The following is a 23,154-nucleotide window of genomic DNA, read 5'->3' as shown; positions in this document are numbered from 1 at the left end:
CAAAACATTAAAACACATAAAAAAACATCTCTGTAACTTGAGCTCAGCATGATGGACTTGACTTTGCTGTCATCTCCCCTCACTGGTGTTCAAACCGGTGAAGAACGCATGAAGGAACAGCTGAATGAGCAGCAGTCCACATTTTGTTCTGCTTCCCGACACGAGGAACTGCTGGCTACAGTATCTGATGTCACCGTCTGTCTCCTGACACCCATAACCCCTTGCATGTTGGTGCTGTCTCCTGTAGTTAGTTGGATTACATTCTCACTCTTAACAAGCTGCACTGCTGTTCTGTTGTTAGAGGACTGAGACTCTCATTTCCAGGCGTCTCGCTGCCGTTGTCGGGTGCCAAATGACATTGTTGTCACCTGAACAAACCAACCGAACAAGGAGGAAACATTCCAGAGTTAGAATAGCCGCTCCAAACATGTTCCTGAACAGACCCTGGCATTGACTCCTGTCATTCAAACTCATTTTCGTCGTCTACGAGCCACAATGGCTGCTTCATCTCAAAGCTCAGTAGCCTCTTTCGCCCAGCTAGATGTCGGGGACAAAATCGGACCCGTAAATGATGGTTGGTTACTTGCCAAAGTGTCTGGTCGTGAGACAGACTTATTACCTGCAGCCAAATTTGACCAACATTTATCTGGTGTGTAGCTGCCTACAGTTGCTTCTCCAGCTGTTCACACAGACATGGTGTGGATTCACCAGATGTTATTTTTGCTGGCGACAATGATGAGTTAAGCTGAGCAAGGTACAACAGACAGCGCTGCTTCCCCGAGGTGTGTTCATATTTCATAGCAAAATAATGAAAACCTACAGGCATTAACAAATCAGCAGGTTTACCCTCCTCCACCCTCTCTCTCCCTCCCTCCCTCTCTCTCTCTCTCTCTCTCTCAGCAGGTGTGTCTTACAGTGGCAATTAACAGTTTTACACGTGTTGCTATTACAGCCCGTCTGCTTTTCACGGGGAGTTAGCCAGCCTGTGCAGTGTGTCTGTGGATGAAAGCAGTTGAGGGAAATGATCATCATAAAGCATATACCGGTAGTTTGATATGTGATGGCTGCTGCCCCGCTCCTCTGATGGCTCGTTGGGGCCCTGTCCCCTCTTGATGACATCAGCAGCGGGATCGGCAATAAAGCGCAATGGGCTCTGTTAAGAGCCTCACCGCAGCCGGCAGACACACCACGAATCAATGGAGGGCTTTATGATGACTGGGCATGCATACATACACAGTACACACACACACACACACACACACACACACACACACACACACACACACACACACACACACACACTAATACACACACACACACACACACACACATACACACACACACACACACACACACACACTAATACACACACACACACACACACACACACACACACATACTCACACTTCAACATACACACACACACACACACACTAATACACACACACACACACACACACACTAATACACACACACACACACACACACACACATACTCACACTTAAACATACATACAGACACACACTCACATGCACACACACACACACACATACACACACCCGAGATATTGATGGCAAGGGTTAGGCGGCTCCTCACAGGCATTCTCAGTTTCTCTCTCGTCAAAGTCTAAAGTAGGTGTGTGTGTGTGTGTGTGTGTGTGTGTGTGTGTGCACGTGTTTTGGGTTTTTGCTGCTTGGTCAGCATCTGTGCTCAGGAGGGATATGGGGTAGTATTTTCCTCTTGGTGTGTGGTCTCCTCTAGACAGCTCTCTCTGTCTCTCTCTCTCTCTCTCCATCCCTACCTCCATCCCTGCCTCCATCCCTGCCTCGCTCTCACCCGCTCTGTTTTAGCCAGTGTCCAATTCAGCCTCCCTCTGCTTGAAGCTAATGCGGAAATTGTATTCTTTCGAATGGCCAGTGGGGGGCGACGTGGGTACTGCAGAAACAAAATCGGTAACGTGCAAGTGAATGGGAAAATGACCCCACTTCTCTCTCGGTCTGTCTCTTGAATAAACACTTTGCAAATGAGTTTATGGTCTGAATCAACGATTTCAAGTCTTTTCCATCCTCTCATGTCCTCCCGTTTTCTAAATTATGGTCCCATTTCGAGTTTAATAGACGATAAATGAATCGGATAAATACTTCCGACCGGTAGAGGCAGCAATGTGCCGCAAGGCATCTAGTCTGCTAGAAAGCTATTAAGAAGAAGCTCCCCAGATAGCTCGCTAGCAGATTAGCAAGTAGTAATTTAGCAAACTATCAGAAACAACGTTATCTTTATGATGTTTTAATAATGTTAGTAGACAGACACACGTAACTGTATTGCTTTTGTTGTGAGGTCAGTTTATCAAAATAACATATTTCGAAATCGGATTTACTTGGTGGAGGCTTACCAGCAGCTAACAGGCTGGAGGCTCACACCATGGATGTACAGAACACAAGAAGAAGAACACAAGGCGGACGGTCAGCTGGGCTCGCGAGACTGCATCTGCAGTACCAGGATTTCCCACAATGCTCCAGGAAAATCCACTCATCCGATCAAACATTACCAGGAAGCAGGAGAATCAAGGCTTCATTTTCTGGTATCAAAAACCAATGGGCTCACTCTGTCCAGATAATATATACAGTCAATAGTTTTAGCGCTGTAGTTTGCCCTCCAAGTCCGGTCATGTAGCAGCGGCTGCTTAAGTATTCTACAAGCATCCTTGGGTCCCTTGCTCTCTCTGGCTTTGTGAGACGCGGGAATTCTCCATAGATATGCTCTGTGTATAAAACTGCTCAGCCCTGATTCAGCGTCGCTCTGCCCCCTGTTCAACTGCACAACTCATGGATGGCTTCTGCCCCAGCTCACCACCGTGATACATCTGCCCCAGCTCACCACCGTGATACATCTGCCCCAGCTCACCACCGTGATACATCTGCCCCAGCTCACCACCATGATACATCTGCCCCAGCTCACCACCATGATACATCTGCCCCAGCTCACCACCGTGATACATCTGCCCCAGCTCACCACCGTGATACATCTGCCCCAGCTCACCACTGTAATACTTCTGCCCCAGCTCACCACTGTAATACTTCTGCCCCAGCTCACCACTGTAATACTTCTGCCCCAGCTCACCACTGTAATACTTCTGCCCCAGCTCACCACTGTAATACTTCTGCCCCAGCTCACCACCGTGATACATCTGCCCCAGCTCACCACCGTGATACATCTGCCCCAGCTCACCACCGTGATACTTCTGCCCCAGCTCACCACCGTGATACATCTGCCCCAGCTCACCACCGTGATACATCTGCCCCAGCTCACCACCGTGATACTTCTGCCCCAGCTCACCACTGTAATACTTCTGCCCCAGCTCACCACCATGATACATCTGCCCCAGCTCACCACCATGATACTTCTGCCCCAGCTCACCACCGTAATACATCTGCCCCAGCTCACCACTGTAATACTTCTGCCCCAGCTCACCACCGTAATACATCTGCCCCAGCTCACCACCATGATACATCTGCCCCAGCTCACAACCGTAATACTTCTGCCCCAGCTCACCACCGTAATACATCTGCCCCAGCTCACCACTGTAATACTTCTGCCCCAGCTCACCACCGTAATACATCTGCCCCAGCTCACCACTGTAATACTTCTGCCCCAGCTCACCACCGTAATACATCTGCCCCAGCTCACCACCGTGATACATCTGCCCCAGCTCACCACCGTAATACTTCTGCCCCAGCTCACCACCGTAATACATCTGCCCCAGCTCACCACAGTGATACATCTGCCCCAGCTCACCACCGTAATACATCTGCCCCAGCTCACCACCGTGATACATCTGCCCCAGCTCACCACCGTGATACATCTGCCCCAGCTCACCACCGTGATACATCTGCCCCAGCTCACCACCGTGATACATCTGCCCCAGCTCACCACCGTAATACATCTGCCCCAGCTCACCACCGTGATACATCTGCCCCAGCTCACCACCGTGATACATCTGCCCCAGCTCACCACCGTAATACATCTGCCCCAGCTCACCACCGTGATACATCTGCCCCAGCTCACCACCGTGATACATCTGCCCCAGCTCACCACCGTGATACATCTGCCCCAGCTCACCACCGTGATACATCTGCCCCAGCTCACCACCGTAATACATCTGCCCCAGCTCACCACCGTGATACATCTGCCCCAGCTCACCACCGTGATACATCTGCCCCAGCTCACCACCGTAATACATCTGCCCCAGCTCACCACCGTAATACATCTGCCCCAGCTCACCACCGTGATACATCTGCCCCAGCTCACCACCGTGATACATCTGCCCCAGCTCACCACCGTGATACATCTGCCCCAGCTCACCACCATGATACATCTGCCCCAGCTCACCACCGTGATACATCTGCCCCAGCTCACCACCATGATACATCTGCCCCAGCTCACCACCGTAATACATCTGCCCCAGCTCACCACCGTGATACATCTGCCCCAGCTCACCACCGTGATACATCTGCCCCAGCTCACCACCATGATACATCTGCCCCAGCTCACCACCGTGATACATCTGCCCCAGCTCACCACCATGATACATCTGCCCCAGCTCACCACCGTGATACATCTGCCCCAGCTCACCACCATGATACATCTGCCCCAGCTCACCACCATGATACATCTGCCCCAGCTCACCACCGTAATACATCTGCCCCAGCTCACCACCGTGATACATCTGCCCCAGCTCACCACCATGATACATCTGCCCCAGCTCACCACCATGATACATCTGCCCCAGCTCACCACCATGATACAGTTGTTACCGTCATTCATACATTCATCCTGCAGTGAGTACTGCAGACAAACATAAGTATACATTGCAAAACTGGAAATGGTGCACATGAAAAATGGAATGACTGGGTCATTTTCTTTTCAGTGTGTCATCTTCCAAATGGAGAGATTTGTGCAGACAGGTGGGCGTGGCATTGTGGCAGCTCTTGCTGAAGAAACAGAACTTGAAGTCCCCGTCCGTCCATCCGTCCATACCTCCATCCTGCATACGTGCTGTAGATAATTCTTTCTTGAACATTACACTGGAAAACCACATTTGTAATAGCAAAGCAATATGGAGGGATGGAACGATCTGCTTATCTCAAGATATGATTCGATACGCAACATGAGGTTCACGATTCAATACAACCACGACACGTTCAGTGACAACTCGAACTGCAGAATTATGTTTATGTCTGAACTCTGAACGTAAAAATCTTTCTGGTCGTGATGTTGGTTTGCTAGACTGCAAAACTGCAATTTCAAAATGTCATTATAAAGTGCAAATGATATATTTTGGATGGAGAGCGTGTGAAAGTGAAAGTGTGATGGACAAGCATCACATTTGTGATTATCGCAATAACCCTCCAACAATTTGTGCACTATGAAGTCACTTTTAACAAGTAGATGAGAGGAAAAGATTCACTTTTTGCCTCATTCCCTTGCCCCCCTGGTTTTTGTAGGCAGTAGTATTTCCACAGTACCAGAATTTTGACTTAAATAAATACCAAGTTTGACATCTAAAAATTAAATACTACTTACACAGCAAACCTAACACAAGAAAAAACATCTAGTATTTTACCACATTCACTTGGACAGCTTTGTAGCAGCTTTTGCACCGGGGTTTTGATGTCAGTTTGATGTAACAGTTGGGTGTTTGTCTGTCAGCTCAATAATACAATATGTGAAATAGTTGCATTTTTGGCTCCTGGCTCCAGTTTTGATGAGCAGTTTAAGTGGACTGGCTTTCAGTTGGAGACATGGTGGAGCGGTGCCATGTTTTCAGCTGTTTGACTCTTGACTGCTGCAGTCTGCTGTCCAGAGCCAGACTGCATTAGTGATTCTAATCCTCCTCCTTTTCAAGGAGGATTTTGGTGTCATGTAGTAGCACTAATTACTGTGTCCGCCTCGTTTACATTCCCCCCAAACATTAAGCCATTTGTGCTGTAAGTAATTAGGTTTAAACATTAAGCCATTTGTGCTGTTAAGTAATTAGGTTTTTTCTTTGCCGGGACACAGATGTGTCGATAAAGTTTGCAAGGTGAGATGTTTGAGGGATGACTTCCTGTAACCCAGCAGAGCAGAACGTGACGCAACTGAACCAAATGGAATCTGATTGTTTTCTGTGCTCGATTCTCTCACTCTGTGGAAGTCACCGCACATTTAACACACACAATAACCACTACTGCCTGATGTAAACCAAAGTGCCCTTCTGGGACATGTATTAAATATGATTGATTGATTGATTTCATAAACGAGTTTATAGTAATAGTAAGTAATAGTAAGTTTAATATCATCTTCTCATGTAATCTCATTCAATGGTCATATGCTACAACAGGACATTTGAGTGGTTGGACTGCCCTCTAGTGGACAGAACGATACATAACAACAACATGCTGATGACTTTTTTATGCCTCCGCCGGCGATAGCCAGGCCGGAGGCATTATGGATCCGGGTTGTCCGTACGTCCGTCCGTACGTACGTCTGTACGTACGGACGGACGGACGTCCATACGTATGTCCGTCCGTACGATGATCGTTAACTAGAGCTGGGTATTGGTTCAAATTTCAAGAATCGATTCGATTCCGATTCACAAGGTTGCGAATCGATTAATTTCGATCGATTCAATATGTTTCAAAATGTGTTTTGAGCTGTACCCTGAATTACATGTCCAGTTATGTAACACAGGGGTTCCCAACCAGCCAAGTAGATACATGGGGAAAAAAGTTGCAGACCTGTTGTCGCACATTTAACACATATATTTACTCACCAGGTGGTGACAAAGGGTAAATAACAGCCTTTTCATCTGTCAATAAAGACACTTTCACAATTATGCACAGTGATTTGATTTCAGCCTATATAATTTCTAAAAGTAGATATTAATGATTAAACATTTCCATTCATGTAGCCTAGTATTTATGTTTTTGTTTAAACTACAAACATAAATAAACGTCAACTTGAAACTATGTTTCAACTACCACACACAGCATAATATTTTAGCCTGTTTATTAACACGTTCACTGCCAATGGCGAGTTGACTCGTCAAAAAAATTCCAACGGTTCACTGCCAATGACGAGTTGAGACGTCAAAAAAAAAAAAAAAAATTTGACGGTGCTATGTGGATCAATGCCCCCCACGTCTCCTATAAAATTATTGGAGCTACCGAACGTGTACAACCCATTCCACCGACCCACTAAGTGGCGACAGTGCTCTCCTGACTAGAGGAAGGCAAGCAAAAAGCAGTGTGATCAAGCCATTCTCATGAAAATGGATGGGCGCAAATGCTTTCGTTTTCGCGCTGATTGCTGGCGGTGCGGGATTGCAAATTTGCATAATAGATTACGGGTGGAACACACTTTGAAACACGCAGCATAAATATGACCAGAATCGCAAAAGCTTCATCAAAGCTCTCAACCAAAACTCCAAGTAACGAGCGAGTCCATCCAGACTTCCTCAAAGAGCGGCCGCGCAGACAGGCACAGCAGCAGCAAAGCAATGAGCCTGGTGAAGCGAGGTTTACAGCAGCAGCAGCAACGAGCTTGTGACACGGCCGCTGCAGCCAAGAAGACACACACGGAGGGAGGAGTTGGAAGCAGAGGGGGGTTTCCTGCTGTTATGGAGGAAATTACTGTTCAAAACTATTGTTTAGATGTCTGACGTCTTACTGATGCCAAAAATGAATGGTTAAAGTGACTGTTCTATCGAATTTCACAAAAAGCCGTTTATCTCAGAATAATTTTTCTGACGCTGAAACCATGCTGTATTCAACTGCTAATGCTTACATAACTACTAACTCTACAAACTAACTCTTTTAGACAGAGAAAGCACACATTCTATTAGTTCTTTTGAGATATTGTGTGTTCACAAAATCTTAGCAGAAAAGAATCCTCGGGTCTTGAAAGATGAGCCAGAATCTTCAAAAAAACCCTCTGGCAGAACCTACCTACAGTAAAAAAAAAACGGCTGGCAGTGAATGTGTTCAAAAAAAAAAAAAAATTATAAAAAAAAATCGATCTCTGGAATCGATAATCGAGGATTAAAATAAAAATCGGAGAATCGATTTTTTGAACCCAGCCCTATCGTTAACGCGATATCTGAGGAACGCCTTGACGGAATTTCAACAAATTTGCCTCAAACATCGACTTAGACTCAAGGATGATCTGATTAGATTTTGGTGGTCAAAGGTCAAGGTCACTGTGACCTCTCGAATGCCATTTTCAAGCTTGTTAACGCGATATCTCAGGAATGTCTTGATGGAATTTCTTCGAATTTGCCTCAAACGTCCACTTGGACTCAAGGATGAACTGATTACATTTTGGTGGTCAAAGTTCAAGGTCACTGTGACCTCACACACCCAATCTCCAAGCTCTGTAACCCAATATCTCAGGAGCGCCTTGATGGAATTTCTTCCAATTTGCGTCAAATGGCGATTTGGACTCAAGAATGAACTACGGTAATGGCAGAGCCATAAGTCCGCGTTGCGGTCGTTGTTTGCCATGTTAGTGAGTTCCCCATTTCGAAAAACCCTTATATAAGGAGTTTTAAGGCTGGAACCAAACCAACCTGTGACCCACTGAATCGTCAGTGAACATAAAACATTTGTTTGGAGCAAAAACAAAAAAATGACAATCGGGGGGGGGGGGGGGGGGGGCGCATCGAAAATTGGATTGAAAATGTGTCTATGGAGAAAATAAATTGGGAACTTACTTCCGGGGCAAAAAATGTCACATGACTGTCGAGCTCTATAAACCTATAGGTAAAATAAAAAAAATCTGAAAAAAATCAAATAATAATCAGAAAATCTGAAAAGTGGTCCTCATTTGTGAAGATCATCTTGCTGAACCCAAAGTTTGCAGTTTCATAAACTTTTGTTAACCACAGACCTTACTTATTTCAAACATTTAAACAAAATCCCATTGACTTTCACACATAGGAACCGGAAGTGCTAACATCCAGGTCTTACGGACTAATTCCTGCTGTACTCTATACTAGTACATTTTAGGCTTTCGACTGTCGCTCATATCCAGTGGCTGTGACAGGAGAATAAGCTCAGACTGCTTTTATCTTTTGATTGGCATGTTGAGGAGAAAGACGAGGACTGGAGCAGATTTCATTTGCCCTCATCAAGCCAGTGCAAGAAGCATTTCAAAATGAAGAAGTTCAACTTTCCACACAACAACTCTGGATCAATTTAACTTTCCACACAACAACTCTGGATCAATTTAACTTTCCACACAACAACTCTGGATCAATTTAACTTTCCACACAACAACTCTGGATCAATTTGACCTCAGTTGTGATCATAGGAATTTGACATCAAATGTGTACTTGAGGTCTTCTTTCTCTGTCTCTCCCTCACTCGTCGTAGTTTGACCTCCAAGGCTCCAACCTCATCATTCGCCTTCCTCAGTATTCTCCCAACAACAACATTATTGTAGCGCAGTCTGGGGGGGGAGGTTCAGTCTGGGGGGGTGGGGGGTGTGGCTGGTTCAGTCTGGGGGGGGGGGGGTTCAGTCTGGGGGGAGGTTCAGTCTGGGGGGGGGGGGTCAGTCTGGGGGGGCGGGGGTGGTCAGTCTGGGGGCAAGTTTTGCGTAGCCCTGATGCTTTGTGGTTGTCATTTAGCCTTTCATTCTGCCCTTGTTTTGGTTGTTGTCAGTTGTTTGATGCTTGTACCTGTCAGCTATTTGAGGAGAATATTGAGCAGCCAGAGTGGATGGACTGCAGAATATTTTTGCTGAAGCTGATAAAAGTGAATTTTAAATTTAATTTACATTTATGCTCCCTCCCTCTCTCTCTCTCTCTCTCCCTCCCTCTCTCTCTCCAGGTATTCAAGCTAAAGGCGGTGCAGTTGGCGGAGAAGCTGCTCCCTGCCTTCAACACCCCTACAGGCATCCCCTGGGCCATGGTCAACCTCAAGAGGTAAGTGACGGTGCCAGCCAAACCCTCTGCCGTGTGCAGGCCGAGCATATGAGCGTATGAATACAAAATGAGACGTGCCTCTCTGGGGAATTCCCACAATCGCAAATGACCGCAGACTGGAACAAACCGGAGTCAGACTGTGTGCGTGACTTGAGTGGCAGATAGCTTGTTATATGCATTGCTGGCGCGCCCGTGTGTGCCTGTGTGTGTGTGTGTGTGTGTGTGTTCATGTGCCTGCGTGTGCGTGTAACTATTCTCAGGGTGTTTGCAGATCCTTCAAAAGTCCTATAATATAAAATATTGAAATGTAAGGCATTAAAAAGTATTACAATATCCCAGATGCAAGAACGAACACACATGCGCGCACGCACACACAAACATCCCCTCCCCCCACACACACACACACACACACACACACACACACACACACACTTTGCAGGTAATGTCTACATGAGACCATTTTGCATGGATTTGCAGTCCACACTGCTCCTCCCTTCATTTGCAAAATGGAAGTGTGGACAGGTGGTAGGTGTAGATTGTGAAAACGATGCAAAGAAGCTACTTGTACAGTAGGTGGCGGTATGCACCTTCAGTATGCAAGTTGTTTGCGATCCGTCAATAAACCGAGAGAAGAAGTAGTTACATTACATTACATTACGTCATTTGGCAGACGCTTTTATCCAAAGCGACTTACAGTAACACACTTTTTGTCAGCAATAGAGCAATCAACTATGGAGCACAGTCTATGACAACTACAAATCCTGAAGGAACAGTGGTACGAGTTTTAGTTTAGGGATTTTTTTTTTTTTTTTTTTTTTTTTTTTTTTTTTTTTTTTTCTCTTTTTTTTTTTAATATTAAATAAAGAGAGAGAAAGAAGAGAGAGAAAGAAGTTAGATCAAGAGGGGCCCAGGTGGAGCCTGAAAAGGTGAGTCTTTAGTCTTTTCCGAAAGATCGGCAGTGATTCAGCGGTCCTGACCGAAGGTGGCAGCTCGTTCCACCATTGGGGTGCCAGGGAGGAGAAGAGTCGAGATCGGGATGAGCGACTTTTGAGCGCCCGTAGCGAAGGAGGAGCGAGGCGCCCTGCACTGGTAGAGGAGCGAAGGGAGCGGTGAGAGGTTTGGAACCTGACCATAGATTGCAGGTACAGGGGAGCTGACTGGTGTACTGCCCTGTAGGCCAGTACCAGTGTCTTGAATTTGATGCGAGCTGAGATGGGAAGCCAGTGGAGGTTCCGGAAGAGGGGAGTGACATGAGAGAATTTGGGTTGGTTGAATACCAGACGGGCAGCAGCGTTCTGAATGAGCTGAAGCGGTCGGATGTCGGTGGCAGGTAGGCCAGCCAGGAGCACGTTGCAGTAGTCCAGGCGAGGGACGATAAGTGACTGGACCAGGAGTTGAGTCGCTTCTCTTGTGAGGAAGGGACGGATTTTGCGGATGTTGTAGAGGGAGAACCTACAGGAGCGTGCTGTCGCAGCTATGTTGGCAGAGCAAGACAGCTGGTTGTCGAGGATCACCCCAAGGTTCTTAGCTGTTTGGGAGGGCAGTACAGTGGTGTTTTCGATGGAGATGGAGAGATCTGTGAGAGGACAGTCTTTCCCTGGGAGGAAGAGTAGCTCTGTCTTACCAAGGTTGAGCTTGAGGTGGTGGGCAGACATCCAGTCGCCAATGTCCTTGAGACATGCAGAGATGCGAGCCTCGATTTGAGTGTCGGAGGGGGGGAAGGAAAGGAAAAGTTGGGTGTCATCAGCATAGCAGTGATAAGAGAAGCCATGAGAAGAGATCACATAGGCAAGAGATCTGATATAGAGAAGAAAAAGTAAGGGGCCCAGGACTGAGCCCTGGGGGACACCAGTGGTAAGAGGGCAGGATCTGGAGACGGACCCTCTCCATAAGACCTGGTATGAGCGGTTCGAGAGATAGGAAGCAAACCAGGATAGTGCAGAACCTGAAATGCCGAGGTCAGACAGAGTGGAAAGAAGGATTTGGTGATTGACTGTATCGAAGGCAGCAGAGAGGTCAAGGAGGACAAGGACAGAGGAGAGGGATGAGGCCTTAGCAGTGTGAAGGGCCTCTGTGACAGCAAGAAGAGCTGTCTCAGTGGAGTGCGAAGCCTTGAAACCGGACTGCAGAGGGTCCAAGAGGTCATTCTGGGAGAGATAGAGAGAAAGTTGTTCGGACGCTGCTCGTTCAAGGGTTTTGGAAAGGAATGAGAGAAGAGAGACAGGTCTGTAGTTCTGAATAGCAGTAGGGTCAAGGGAGGGTTTCTTAAGCAGAGGCTTGACTCTTGCAGCCTTTAGATCAGGCGGAACAAGACCAGAGGACAGAGAGGAGTTTATGAAGGTAGTGAGGAAGGGAGATATGTCAGGTGAGATGGTTTGGAGGAGAGAGGAAGGGATGGGATCGAGGGGGCAGTAAGTGGCTCGGTTTGAGCTGATGAGTTTAAGCACCTCATCGGGAGAGAGGGGGGAGAAGGAAGGAAATCCAGGGACCGCGGGCCGAGGAGCAGGATTGGAGTTGGGAGTGTTAGTGAGGGTGCTTGGAGGATGGAAGGAGGAGCTGATGTCATCCACCTTTTTAGTAAAGAAGGTTACAAAATCGTCAGCAGAGAGGGAGGAGGGAGGGGGGGGGCGGGGGAGGGTTGAGGAGCGTAGAGAAGGTGGAGAACATTTTACTGGGGTTGGATGCAGAGGACTGGATTTCAGAGATGAAGAAGGAGGTTTTTGCTTTGGAGACAGCAGAGGTGAAGTTGGAGTGAATAAGATGGTAAGAAGAGAGGTCTTCAGGGTGGTGTGATTTTCTCCATTTTCTCTCAGCTGCCCGAAGCTCTGTTCGATGAGTTCGCAGAGTTTCGGTTAGCCAGGGAGCAGGGGGAGAGGATCGGGCAGGTTTAGTGGTGAGAGGGCAGAGAGAATCAAGAGCAGAGGAGAGAGAGGATAGAAGAGTGGTGGAAGCCTTGTCAGCGGATAGGAGAGCAAACTGCTCGGCTGAGGGAAGCAAGGAGAGGACGGTAGAAGAGAGGGAGTCAGGTGAGAGAGTTTTTAGGTGGCGTCGGGTGGTGATAGAGTGAGGGGGTGATGGGAGGGAGGAGGGGATGGGGATGGGAAGAGAGAAGGTGATAAAGTGGTGGTCAGATACAGGAAGAGGGGTCACAGTGAGGTTAAAGGTGGAGCAGGATCTGGTGAAGACCAGGTCAAGCACATTTCCTCCTTTGTGAGTAGGAGGAGATTGAGAGAGGTAGAGGTCAAAGGATGAGAAGAAGTTAAGGAAAGGGAGAGAATTTAAGGTTACTGGCTGGATGTTGAAATCACCCAGCAGGATGAGTGGAGTACCATCCTCAGGAACGAAAGAGAGAAGGGTGTCCAGCTCGTCCAGAAAGTCGCCTAGTGGACCAGGCGGGCGGTAGATTACCACAATGTTGAGTTTGATGGGTAGGGATACGGCAACTGCATGGGACTCAAAAGATGAGATAGACAGATGAGAGAGAGAGGTGACAGTGTAGGTCCATTTGGGGGAGATGAGGAGACCAGTGCCTCCACCACGGCCGGAGGGCCTGGGTGTGTGGGAAAAGGAGTACGCAGCAGAGAGGGCTGCAGGAGTAGCAGTGTTTTCTGGGATGATCCAGGTCTCTGTGAGAGCTAGGAAGTGGAGGGTTTGAGATAGAGCATGAGCCGAGATGGTCTCAGTTTTCTTAACCGCCGACTGACAGTTCCAGAGACCTCCGGCAATGGTAAAAGAAGTAGTTGTGCGTTTAGGGTAGGAAAGATTACCAGGGATACTACACCTGAAGCTGCCGTGTCTACGGCGTCTGTGGGTTGAAGCTACAACAGGGATGGGGAGAAAACACATAGTTAGGAAGAGGAGTAGTTATAATAAGAAGTGAGAATAAGAGAAGTAGAAAAAGCCTGTGCTCGGGCCTCCCTGCGACGGACTCCCGCAGAAAGACTCCCTCCGTCTTTGTTCCCGAGTCTTAGTGCCACGAGGGTTAGTGCCGCTTACAGCTGCCGCTGTAGACTGACTATGCTAAGATATACTACATCTACAGGGTTCTATGCCCCGCCCTCTGCAATCAGCCGATAGTTTCACAGCTCACCTGATCACCTGATCACACTCAGCTGTGATTGAATGGCCCACAATATAGGCAGATAGGAGTCTAGCACTACTTTTTTAAAACCACAAGCTAGTCAAAGTAAAAAACCAAACTAAAAACTCACCAGTAATTCTAGCAGGAATATTTAGCAGATAGACAAGTAACAGCACAGCAAAGTTGCTCAGTTGGACTCAAAATGTGTTCTAACTGAGACAAGCCAGCTGGATGCCGTTTTAAAGCCAGTTGATGTACTTTGTTTACAATCCGCCAGTAAGTCGACAGAAGAAGAACCATTGACTACACCTTTTCAACATGGATAACCATAACCGATTTCTGACCTTGTTGTTCATGATACGTTGCTTTGTGGCAGGCTAGACGGCCGGTGGCGTCTTGCTGCCTCTCGCTGTTAGGACTGAAGTACTACTACACATTGAGGCACGTGCACATGTAGCATGTGTTTTCAGGGGAGCTGTTATGGATGGAGCTCTTTTCTCTGAATGTGCTTAAACCCGCGTGTGGATAGAGATGTTCATGAAAACGTTCTAGTGAGGAATGAGGATGTAGCCTTATACCATAGCAGAAACCTAAGTAGAGAGGCTGCATGTCCTACAAATGTTGTAATGTATCCCCAACCTTTGCCACAGCATTTCCATCTCTTTCTATTCTTCTTCAATGTTTTTCTGCCTTTCAGTGTGTGTGTGTGTGTGTGTGTGTGTGTGTGTGTGTGTGTGTGTGTGTGTGTGTGTGTGTGTGCTCCTTTCTCTCCCTTCCACCGTTTGCCACTGATGTCTGCGTTATCTATTTATTATTGAGTCATTGAACGGAACAATGAAATGAAACAAATTTGCTTTATGAATTTACACGCTGCGTGGTCGCTAAGCACCCTGGCTCTCTCTGTTGTGTGTGTGTGTGTGTGTGTGTGTGTGTGTGTGTGTGTGTGTGTGTGTGTGTGTGTGTGTGTGTGTGTGAGAGTGTGTGTGTGAGAGTGTGTGTGTGAGAGTGTGTGTGTGTGTGTGCATGCGAGACCAGCGTGTCGTTGTTTGTGCGTTGGCAGCAGGATGTGTGTTGAACAAGAGAGGCCTGCCTCCTCTCAAGGTAACTAATCCTTCAGAGCAGATGTGTGTTGTGTCTTAATCTCCCCCTAGACAAATAAAGACACAAATAAAAGTGCACCAACACATGCTCATACACGCATGCAAACACACACACACACACACACACACACACACACACACACACACACACACACAACATTGATTACAGTCAATCTGTATCAACTGTCGGCACATTGTCCAGGGTGAGCATTTCGGCATTTTATGCGCAAAGCCATCTGGCAATTTTTTTAGGGCACAAGGCCACATAACAGGGCACAAAGGCCATTGCTCTATTGACATCGTGAAGGGCGATTTTTCAGAAATGTGTGTTAAAATGAGCCAATCACACATGCATTGCATTGGGCAGGCTACATTAACCTGAGACCATGATGCTTATCTTTAGCTCAGGAGGTAGAGCGAGGTAGAGCGGGTCGGCCAATGATGCAAGGGTTGGCGGTTCGATCCCCGCTCCCTCCCAGCTGCTGTCGTTGTGTCCTTGGGCAAGACACTTAACCCTCCTTGCTCCCGATGGTGTGTAGGCACCCTGCGTGGCAGCCTGCCGCCATCGGTGTATGAATGGGTGAATGTAGACTACCTACTGATTGTAAAGCGCTTTGGATAAAAGCGCTATATAAATGCAGGCCATTTACCAAAGCAACTGACAGTAGCAGGCTGGTAGCAGGGCACTGCCAAGGTGGCTTTAGGGATCTCCAGAGGGAAGGGCAACGGGGGCCATCGTCTCCATGTAATTCCTACCCTGGCATCATCTCCTGCTGGGTGAAGCAAGGCTCCATTATGTGATTGCAATCATGAGTGATTGTGAATCGTTCAACCTCTTGAAAAATCAGCTTTTATAGTCAGAACAGAACTTGAATGGATAGAACAGTCTCTCCCATTCAAATCAACGTTACAGGGCAGTCGGAGCAGCGGCAATTTGTATGTGAAGCATTGGACTAGCTTCTGTATAAAGCGTCTAATGGCAAGTCACTGAGATGAGAGCTTTTACAGCAAGCAACACAGCAGTGGAAACCTGGCATTGCAGCTGAATGGCGTTGTCACCCATGCCTCCACTAGGCGGAGCTCTTTCACAAGCTGGTCAAAAGTATAACCCTTAAAATTCCATAGTCACCATTTTATGGTGTGCCAGCCGAATGACCATAGCAAGCAGTGCGAGGACCGTTCTATCCAAGTCCTGTGTGTGCTCCAGAACAGCCCATAGTGTGCTAACAACCTGCACGCTGTTGGAAAGAAAATCCATCTTACCAGACAAGTTTGATTGGGAGTCTGTAAAACGCTGTGCAATTGGTTATAATGCAGCACAAAAGCATTTTTATCCCAGAGAGGTGGCCGGTCAATGGAAAACCATGCTGTGGCATAAAGCAGTGGTTCTCAAATGGGGGTCCGGGGACCCCCAGGGGTCCTTGAGGGGGTTCCAGGAGGTCCCCAGCCAAAAGGGGGGTAATTTATTTTCGCTATAATTCCATTCATAAGTAACACAATGACTATTTTGGTCATGGGTTTTATACACTTTCTGTAATAAAACATCTAAAAGCATCAATCTTATTATCATATGGGGGACCATGGGACAAAATCCTATCAAATGGGGGTCCGTGGTCTAATTTTGGTCAGTTTAGGGCTCCTTCATTTGAAAAAATTTGAGAACCACTGGTATAAAGCTTTTTCCTTGTTTTAGTCAAAATTCAAAATGCTAAATTCAGTTTAGTTAATCATTAGTTTTGCATCATAAATCACCAGATCGATAGAATGCGCGGAACCATATGGAGCCCATCTGTTTGGAAATCTGGGTGCTACAAATGTTTGTCAAAAACTCTTCCAGAAACAGAACATCAGGATTACCATTTGACTAGCCAGCTCCATCCAGCTTTCACACTCAGCCACCTGTGCCCACAAAGTGCCTCACCTTCCCATGTTCTTTGGACTTTAGTTACTCTTTAAGAGGCCAGGACTCCCTGGAAGTAGAGATCTTGTATCTCAATGGGACCTTCCTGGATAAATAAAGGACTTTGACTTTTGATGTTCCTTAATGAACCATCTCACTTTAAAAAGCTACAACACACGACTCACAAGTTCATAAAACCCCAACCACCTACCTCCCAACAATAAATAGTGTGCACGCGCACGCACACACACACACACACACACACACACAACCCACAAAAATACGGCGCGCCACGACCCGTCTCGCATCCTGCAGCAAGAGTTTCCGCATCCGGTCTATTTTTGCCGCGAGCAGCCAGGCATGAAGTCAGTACAAGTTGTGACCAGTGCAGAGCCAAACAGAACAAGGCGCGGCGCAAAACAGAGTGCTTCTGGTGTGAATGGTCAGGCTTCTGCTCGACGCTTCCGTGACGCGCTGCGACGGAGATGCTTCTGGTGTGTCCCCCGGCGTAAAATTTACAACGTCATTCTTTAGGGACTAGAACATGTATTCCATCCTGAGGCGTGCAGACACCAACCCTTTGAACATGGCTACCGGGTCCGTAGGACCCACACCCCTCACCTAAGGACAAATAAAATAAAATAAAAATTATAATGCTTAAGATAATTTTGTTGTTGTTGTTTAGTCTCCATCTTTGTTCATACACACACCTGTCAATCACACAGTGGGGGCGGAGCTTGGATTGTCTCTTGATGCAGTTTGAGTTTCTCTGTCTGTTCAGCCATGGTTGCTAAGGTATCACTGCTCATGATAACTAACTACCCGGCCGGTTCTCTACTCACTGACTTTCCAGCTCGCCCCCTGCTGGAGTAATGGTTGAGTCACTGGTATTAAAGGCGCTCTCAGTGATTTGCCCAGTTTGACTGGATTCTTAAGTTTTGTTTTTCAAACATCAGTGAGCAGTCCCCCTCCCATTGGATTGTGGATGCACACAGAGGACTGCCTCTTTGTGGAGTTGTGGAGTTTGTGGATCAGGGACTTCTGATTGGATAAAGTGGTTGGCTGACCCAGAAAATTTCTCTGCTGTTTACATGGAAAGAGAGGAATTGTGGCACTAATGCCATAGACCAGATACTCTATAATAGTGATTCCCTAACGCTATATAGAGCTGTGTTACACCTATTTTAACACAAAAACATTACTTACACCACCTTTATTCAACAAGCCTACTGTTTCATCCCCACCCATCCCCCCACCCCCCCCTTACAGTACTGTGCAAAAGTCTTCGGCACGCTAGCTTTTTTTATATAAAATGTATCTTTGATGTTTATATGTTTTCGGAATTGGTGTGTCAGACTGCTCTTTATAGTACATGTCTTTGATATGGATGGATAAACTTTTTGTTTTATGGATGTTTGCTTTTTACATGTGCCTACGACTTCTGTACAGTACTGTATATTGTGGTGGTTTTGTGCTATGGGACAGTATGAATCATACTTATTATCTTTGACATGTATAGTAACACTTATGTGTCTTTCCTCCTCTCTCTCTCTCTCTCCCAACTTCCCCCTTTTCCCACTTCTCACGCCAACTCTCGCTCACTCCCTCTCTTCCACCACTCCCTCCATTTGATCTTGTCTCATCTCCCTCACGTCCACCATCACTCCCATCACTCACTACCTTCCACAAATAAAACCAACCTTATCTCTCTCTCTCTCTCCCTCTCTCTCCCCTCTCTCTATGTTTCTCTGTCTCTCCATCTCTCCCTTTCTCCATCTCTCCTCATGTGTCTCTGTCTCTCCCATTTCTCTCCTCATTTCTCTCTCTCTCTCTCTCCCCCTCTCTCTCTCCAGTGGTGTTGGTCGTAATTGGGGTTGGGCGTCGGCAGGCAGCAGCATCCTGGCTGAGTTCGGGACTCTCCACATGGAGTTTGTCCACCTCACATATCTGACGGGGAACCCTGCCTACTACCAAAAGGTAGGTGTGCGTGTGCGTGTGTTTGTGCCTGTGCATGCGTGTGTGTGTGTGACACACATTCAAGGTCGGTCCCATTATAAAGGCAAAAAAAAAGCATAAAACATGAACTGTGAATTCTCAAAACAGTACAAAAGATACATTAAAGCTGATTTAATAGGATATTAGAGTCCTAAAAGTGGTGACTTTAACGTTTAAATGGAGTGACTAGCTTAAAGGATGAAGGAGTCGTTATAGTTCAAAGAGGGCATGGTTTGACATTGAACTGCTGTTTAAAATGAACAGCAGTTGCACTCAGAAGCTGTCGAAGCACTTTCTGTTTCTCTTTCTCGACTATAACGAGAACTAGGCAGGCAGAGCAGCAGGCTGGATAGTTTGCCAGGGAGACGCACACCTCTAGCCGCAAGCTTTCAACAGCGCTATGTGTGGCTACAGCTTGCAGGCCCATTAACATTGTGGAGGACGAGGGTCTGCATATTGTTTGAGCATGCATACCTTTGAGGTTATTCTGAAGAATATGCTGGACAGTATCTGTCATTGTTCCAATCATAATAAACACACGCATAAAGCAAGCATATTCATCTACTCCTATGTTGATAAGAGTAATAAAAACTTGAAAAATATTGGTTTACGGTAGGTTTAGAACAGATAAAAATTCTGCGATTAACTGTGATTAACTATGGGCAATCATGTGATTAATCATGTATATGTATATATATATATATATATATACATACAGTATATACATATATGCATACTGTATATATATATATGTATGCATACTGTATCTATATATCTGTTGATCGTTGTTGATGAATATTCCCTTGTTTCTGTCACATAAACCAGCAAAAAGATCATTTAAAGTGTTCTTGGGTTGTGGCCAATTTGGGCGTAAAACTGTTTATATTGATTTGTCAGATGATATTAGTCCATCAATATTTCAAAATTGTTGATGTTTGGGTTCTCAGAAATGTTACATTTTATTAGTGAAAGCCAACTTAGTTTGCAATATTGCCAAGAATCTGAACACAATGATATAATCACTTGAGTTTTCTTGCCAGCTATCCTTTCTATGATAATGAACTCCATTTATCTTGCACTCGTCTAAAAGCAGTTTCCAAAGTGCTTTACAACATGGTATAAAAAACAAATACGAGTATAGTGCATACCTCCGCCAACCTTTCTACAAAGTTTTGTGGTCTTATGTGAATCCATTTGGAAGCTAAGCGGCTTTTTGTGATTGGCCACGACCATTGCCACGCCCACATTTGGGCAGTGGGCATGGAAAATTAATCATTTCTAAGTTGGCCCATGACCTGCTTTTCTACCAAGTTTTGTACAAATCCGTTCAGAACTTTTAGAGATAACTCTGTTGGCGGAGATGAATATAATAAAAAGGAGATCAAAACTGGGAAACACATTCAAAAGAAAAGGTGGATTTAATTAACTAGGCAATAGGCATCTCGCGCACTACGCGCACCCGATTCCTAGGCTTGCCCTGCAGCTCTTATGACATCTATGGTATATATATCTATAGTATGACATACAGTACTGAAGTAGCCTGGTGTCAGACTGTTCACAAGGTGAGTTTCAGCTCCTAATGTCTAGTCTTTTGGTCTCAAGGTGATGCATATCCGGAAGCTGCTAGCCAAAATGGACCGTCCCAACGGGCTGTACCCAAACTACCTGAACCCCCGTACGGGCCGCTGGGGGCAACGTGAGTACATTTCCAAACAGCATATACAGTATGGATCTTATATTTTAGATTGTTTAAAGTAGCCGCCCTTTGATGGAAAGGCAAATGCTTTGGAAAGAACTTCATACATAGGATCAACTTCTTTATCTTTGTCGAAAAAAAACATTTCAAACATTTGAGCAGAAGTCTTTAGATCGGAATGGCTTTAAGAGGATGAGAAGCATAGACCGTCCAGTCAGGTATGTCCACTGTCCAGACTTGTGACTGGTACTTGACTTGGAGCTTTCTAGTCACTTTTCCACAGTGGTTCTGCTGTTTGTCTCTGGAAGTGAAATGGTTCCCTATTTGGCCCCCGGCACCAGTTTGTCAACCAGATGAGCTGAACTGGGATCCAGTTCAAAACATGGTGGACTGTTGACGCTGCATCCCCCACCCCCTCTATCCCAGCTGCTACGCTTCACAGTGAACTGTCTGTTTACTTCAGGCTTCCCTCTCTTTCTGCTATTCTAACTGCTTCAACTCCCACAGTTTACGCCCTTTGGAAGCAACGTTGAAATGGAATTTCAGCTTGCAGAACACATTTGATGATTGTTTGAACTGTTTATCAAATTCAGTGTTGATTTTGAGTTTTTCACAGTTATGACATAATACATTTGACATTTGTAGGCATTTAGCTGAAGCTCTTGTTCAGAGGGGACTTAACAGTGTGTGCAACACTAGAATAAGTTTAGAAATATTTGAGTTCAGGACAACCCTGACTACATAGTACTGTAACTCAAAATCAAGCTTTTTCTGTAGCAATTTAGAGAATGTCCAAGTTAAAGTCTCTCATTTGTATGTTGAAATGACGATGGTACGTCTGAAACTTGGGCTGCTGTGAAGACACATTGCTACTGTACATTCTGTACTTTGTAACAATGAGGATATATTTGTGTGCAGGATAACCCTGAGTACAGACTATAGTCCGATCATGCTTACTGTTGTGCATACTGTAGTCCCCACGCCCAGGACCATTCTGAGCCAGGAAAAACCCTGATTACAAGCAACTAATTGTAAGGAGTGCAAGAGTCCAAACTTGATTGTGAACTTACAGCAGAATGAGCATGTAACCATGTAAGACTGAAGCGCTGGGAGGAGAAATAAGACAGATCAAAGCTGAGGAGAGGGGTAGAATGGATCTTTTTTTAATGAGAACACATTGGAGTGAGTAGAGGAGGGAAGAGGGAACACACTGTTTTCCAATATATTGATTATCTTTGGGCGGCCCGCCCGGGGAAATCAACCGTTTCCCCCACGGGAGTTTTAGGCGCTGTGATGCACTCATCTAAAAGTCCATAATTAAAGCTGCTGAGGCACTGAAGCTGTTGATGAACCACACCCACCGCAATTCATTCATTCATGTCATATAGCAAAAGTGTTACAACATTTACAACTTAGATTGCGCCCTTTGAGTCGTCTTCCAAACATGTATTATTACCTCCGCCAAGGAGGTGATGTTTTTGGTGTGGTTTGTCTGTCTGTCTGTTTGTTTGTTAGCAGGCTTATTATGGTAAAAGTACTGGGCTGATTTTCATGAAACTTGGTGGAAGGGTGTAGCATGGGCCAAGGAAGAACCCATTACATTTTGGAGCGGATCTGATCCGACATACAACATTTGCACATCACAGCAGGCTGGACTATTGGCTTTGCCGGAGGTCTGCTCAGAGTGTACTTCTAGTTCTGAATATTTTACATCTTTCCTCCAAATTGCACTCTGAATGTTTGAGGTTTTCCTCCAAACATCTCCATGCTCATTCATGAGGGAATATCCAACATTAATTGTTGTGGCAACATTTCATTAAAGCTAGAAGAGATGACCGGCATGTAGAGGATAGATGTTTGTTATCTTAGCATTCAAACAGCATATTAAATTATTGTGGATATTAAAATATTCCTTCTGTGTGCCTGCCTTAGAAGTATTTTTTTTAATATAGTGTTCTAATGTTAACCTGTCAGTCAGATATGGCTAACTGCTTATCTCTGTCGTCGGATTTACATTCTCTTGCTTCAGTGAAAGGAAATTAAAGGATCAAATCAGTTTCAAATTGGATTTAGTCGTCTTGTTCTTATTTGTCCGGGGGCCCCGAGTCCCAATGGTAAGAGATTGCAGAGTTAAATCTGTAATATGTCGTAAAACGCCCAAGTAACGAGGGAACAGACAATCGAGGCAGAGGATAAGACAAAAACAGGTATCACTCACACACAAAAACAACAAAGAAACATCTGTGGTCTGTGTAGCCAGATGAAGCCTCTCTGTGTCTCCTTGTTTTACCTGTTTTACCTGTGCACAAAACAAATGTCAGTCATGGATGGATGTGTGCAGGAAGGATGGACAGATAGATCATGGAGGGGCGGGTTAATGGGTGGAGAGGTGTCTGGCAGGCAGGTGGGTGCAGCTGGAA

At 46.0% G+C, this 23,154-nt stretch overlaps 1 protein-coding gene across 3 annotated transcripts in view; it reads left to right on the top strand.

Annotated features, from left to right (window-relative positions):
- man1a2 (mannosidase, alpha, class 1A, member 2) overlaps nt 1–23,154 on the top strand; it is a 288,606-nt gene that overhangs the window by 183,785 nt on the left and 81,667 nt on the right. For all 3 annotated transcript variants that reach the window (XM_083639580.1, XM_083639579.1, XM_083639581.1), the window contains exons 8-10: nt 9,868–9,962; nt 18,897–19,020; nt 20,641–20,734. In XM_083639580.1, coding sequence (XP_083495706.1) covers nt 9,868–9,962; nt 18,897–19,020; nt 20,641–20,734 — 313 coding nt within the window. The remainder of the gene's footprint in view (nt 1–9,867; nt 9,963–18,896; nt 19,021–20,640; nt 20,735–23,154) is intronic.

The sequence above is a fragment of the Poromitra crassiceps genome, assembly GCF_964638095.1.
Source record: "Poromitra crassiceps genome assembly, chromosome: 6".
In the NCBI taxonomy this organism is placed as follows: Eukaryota; Metazoa; Chordata; class Actinopteri; order Beryciformes; family Melamphaidae; genus Poromitra; species Poromitra crassiceps.
This window is presented reverse-complemented; position numbering and strand designations above follow the sequence as displayed.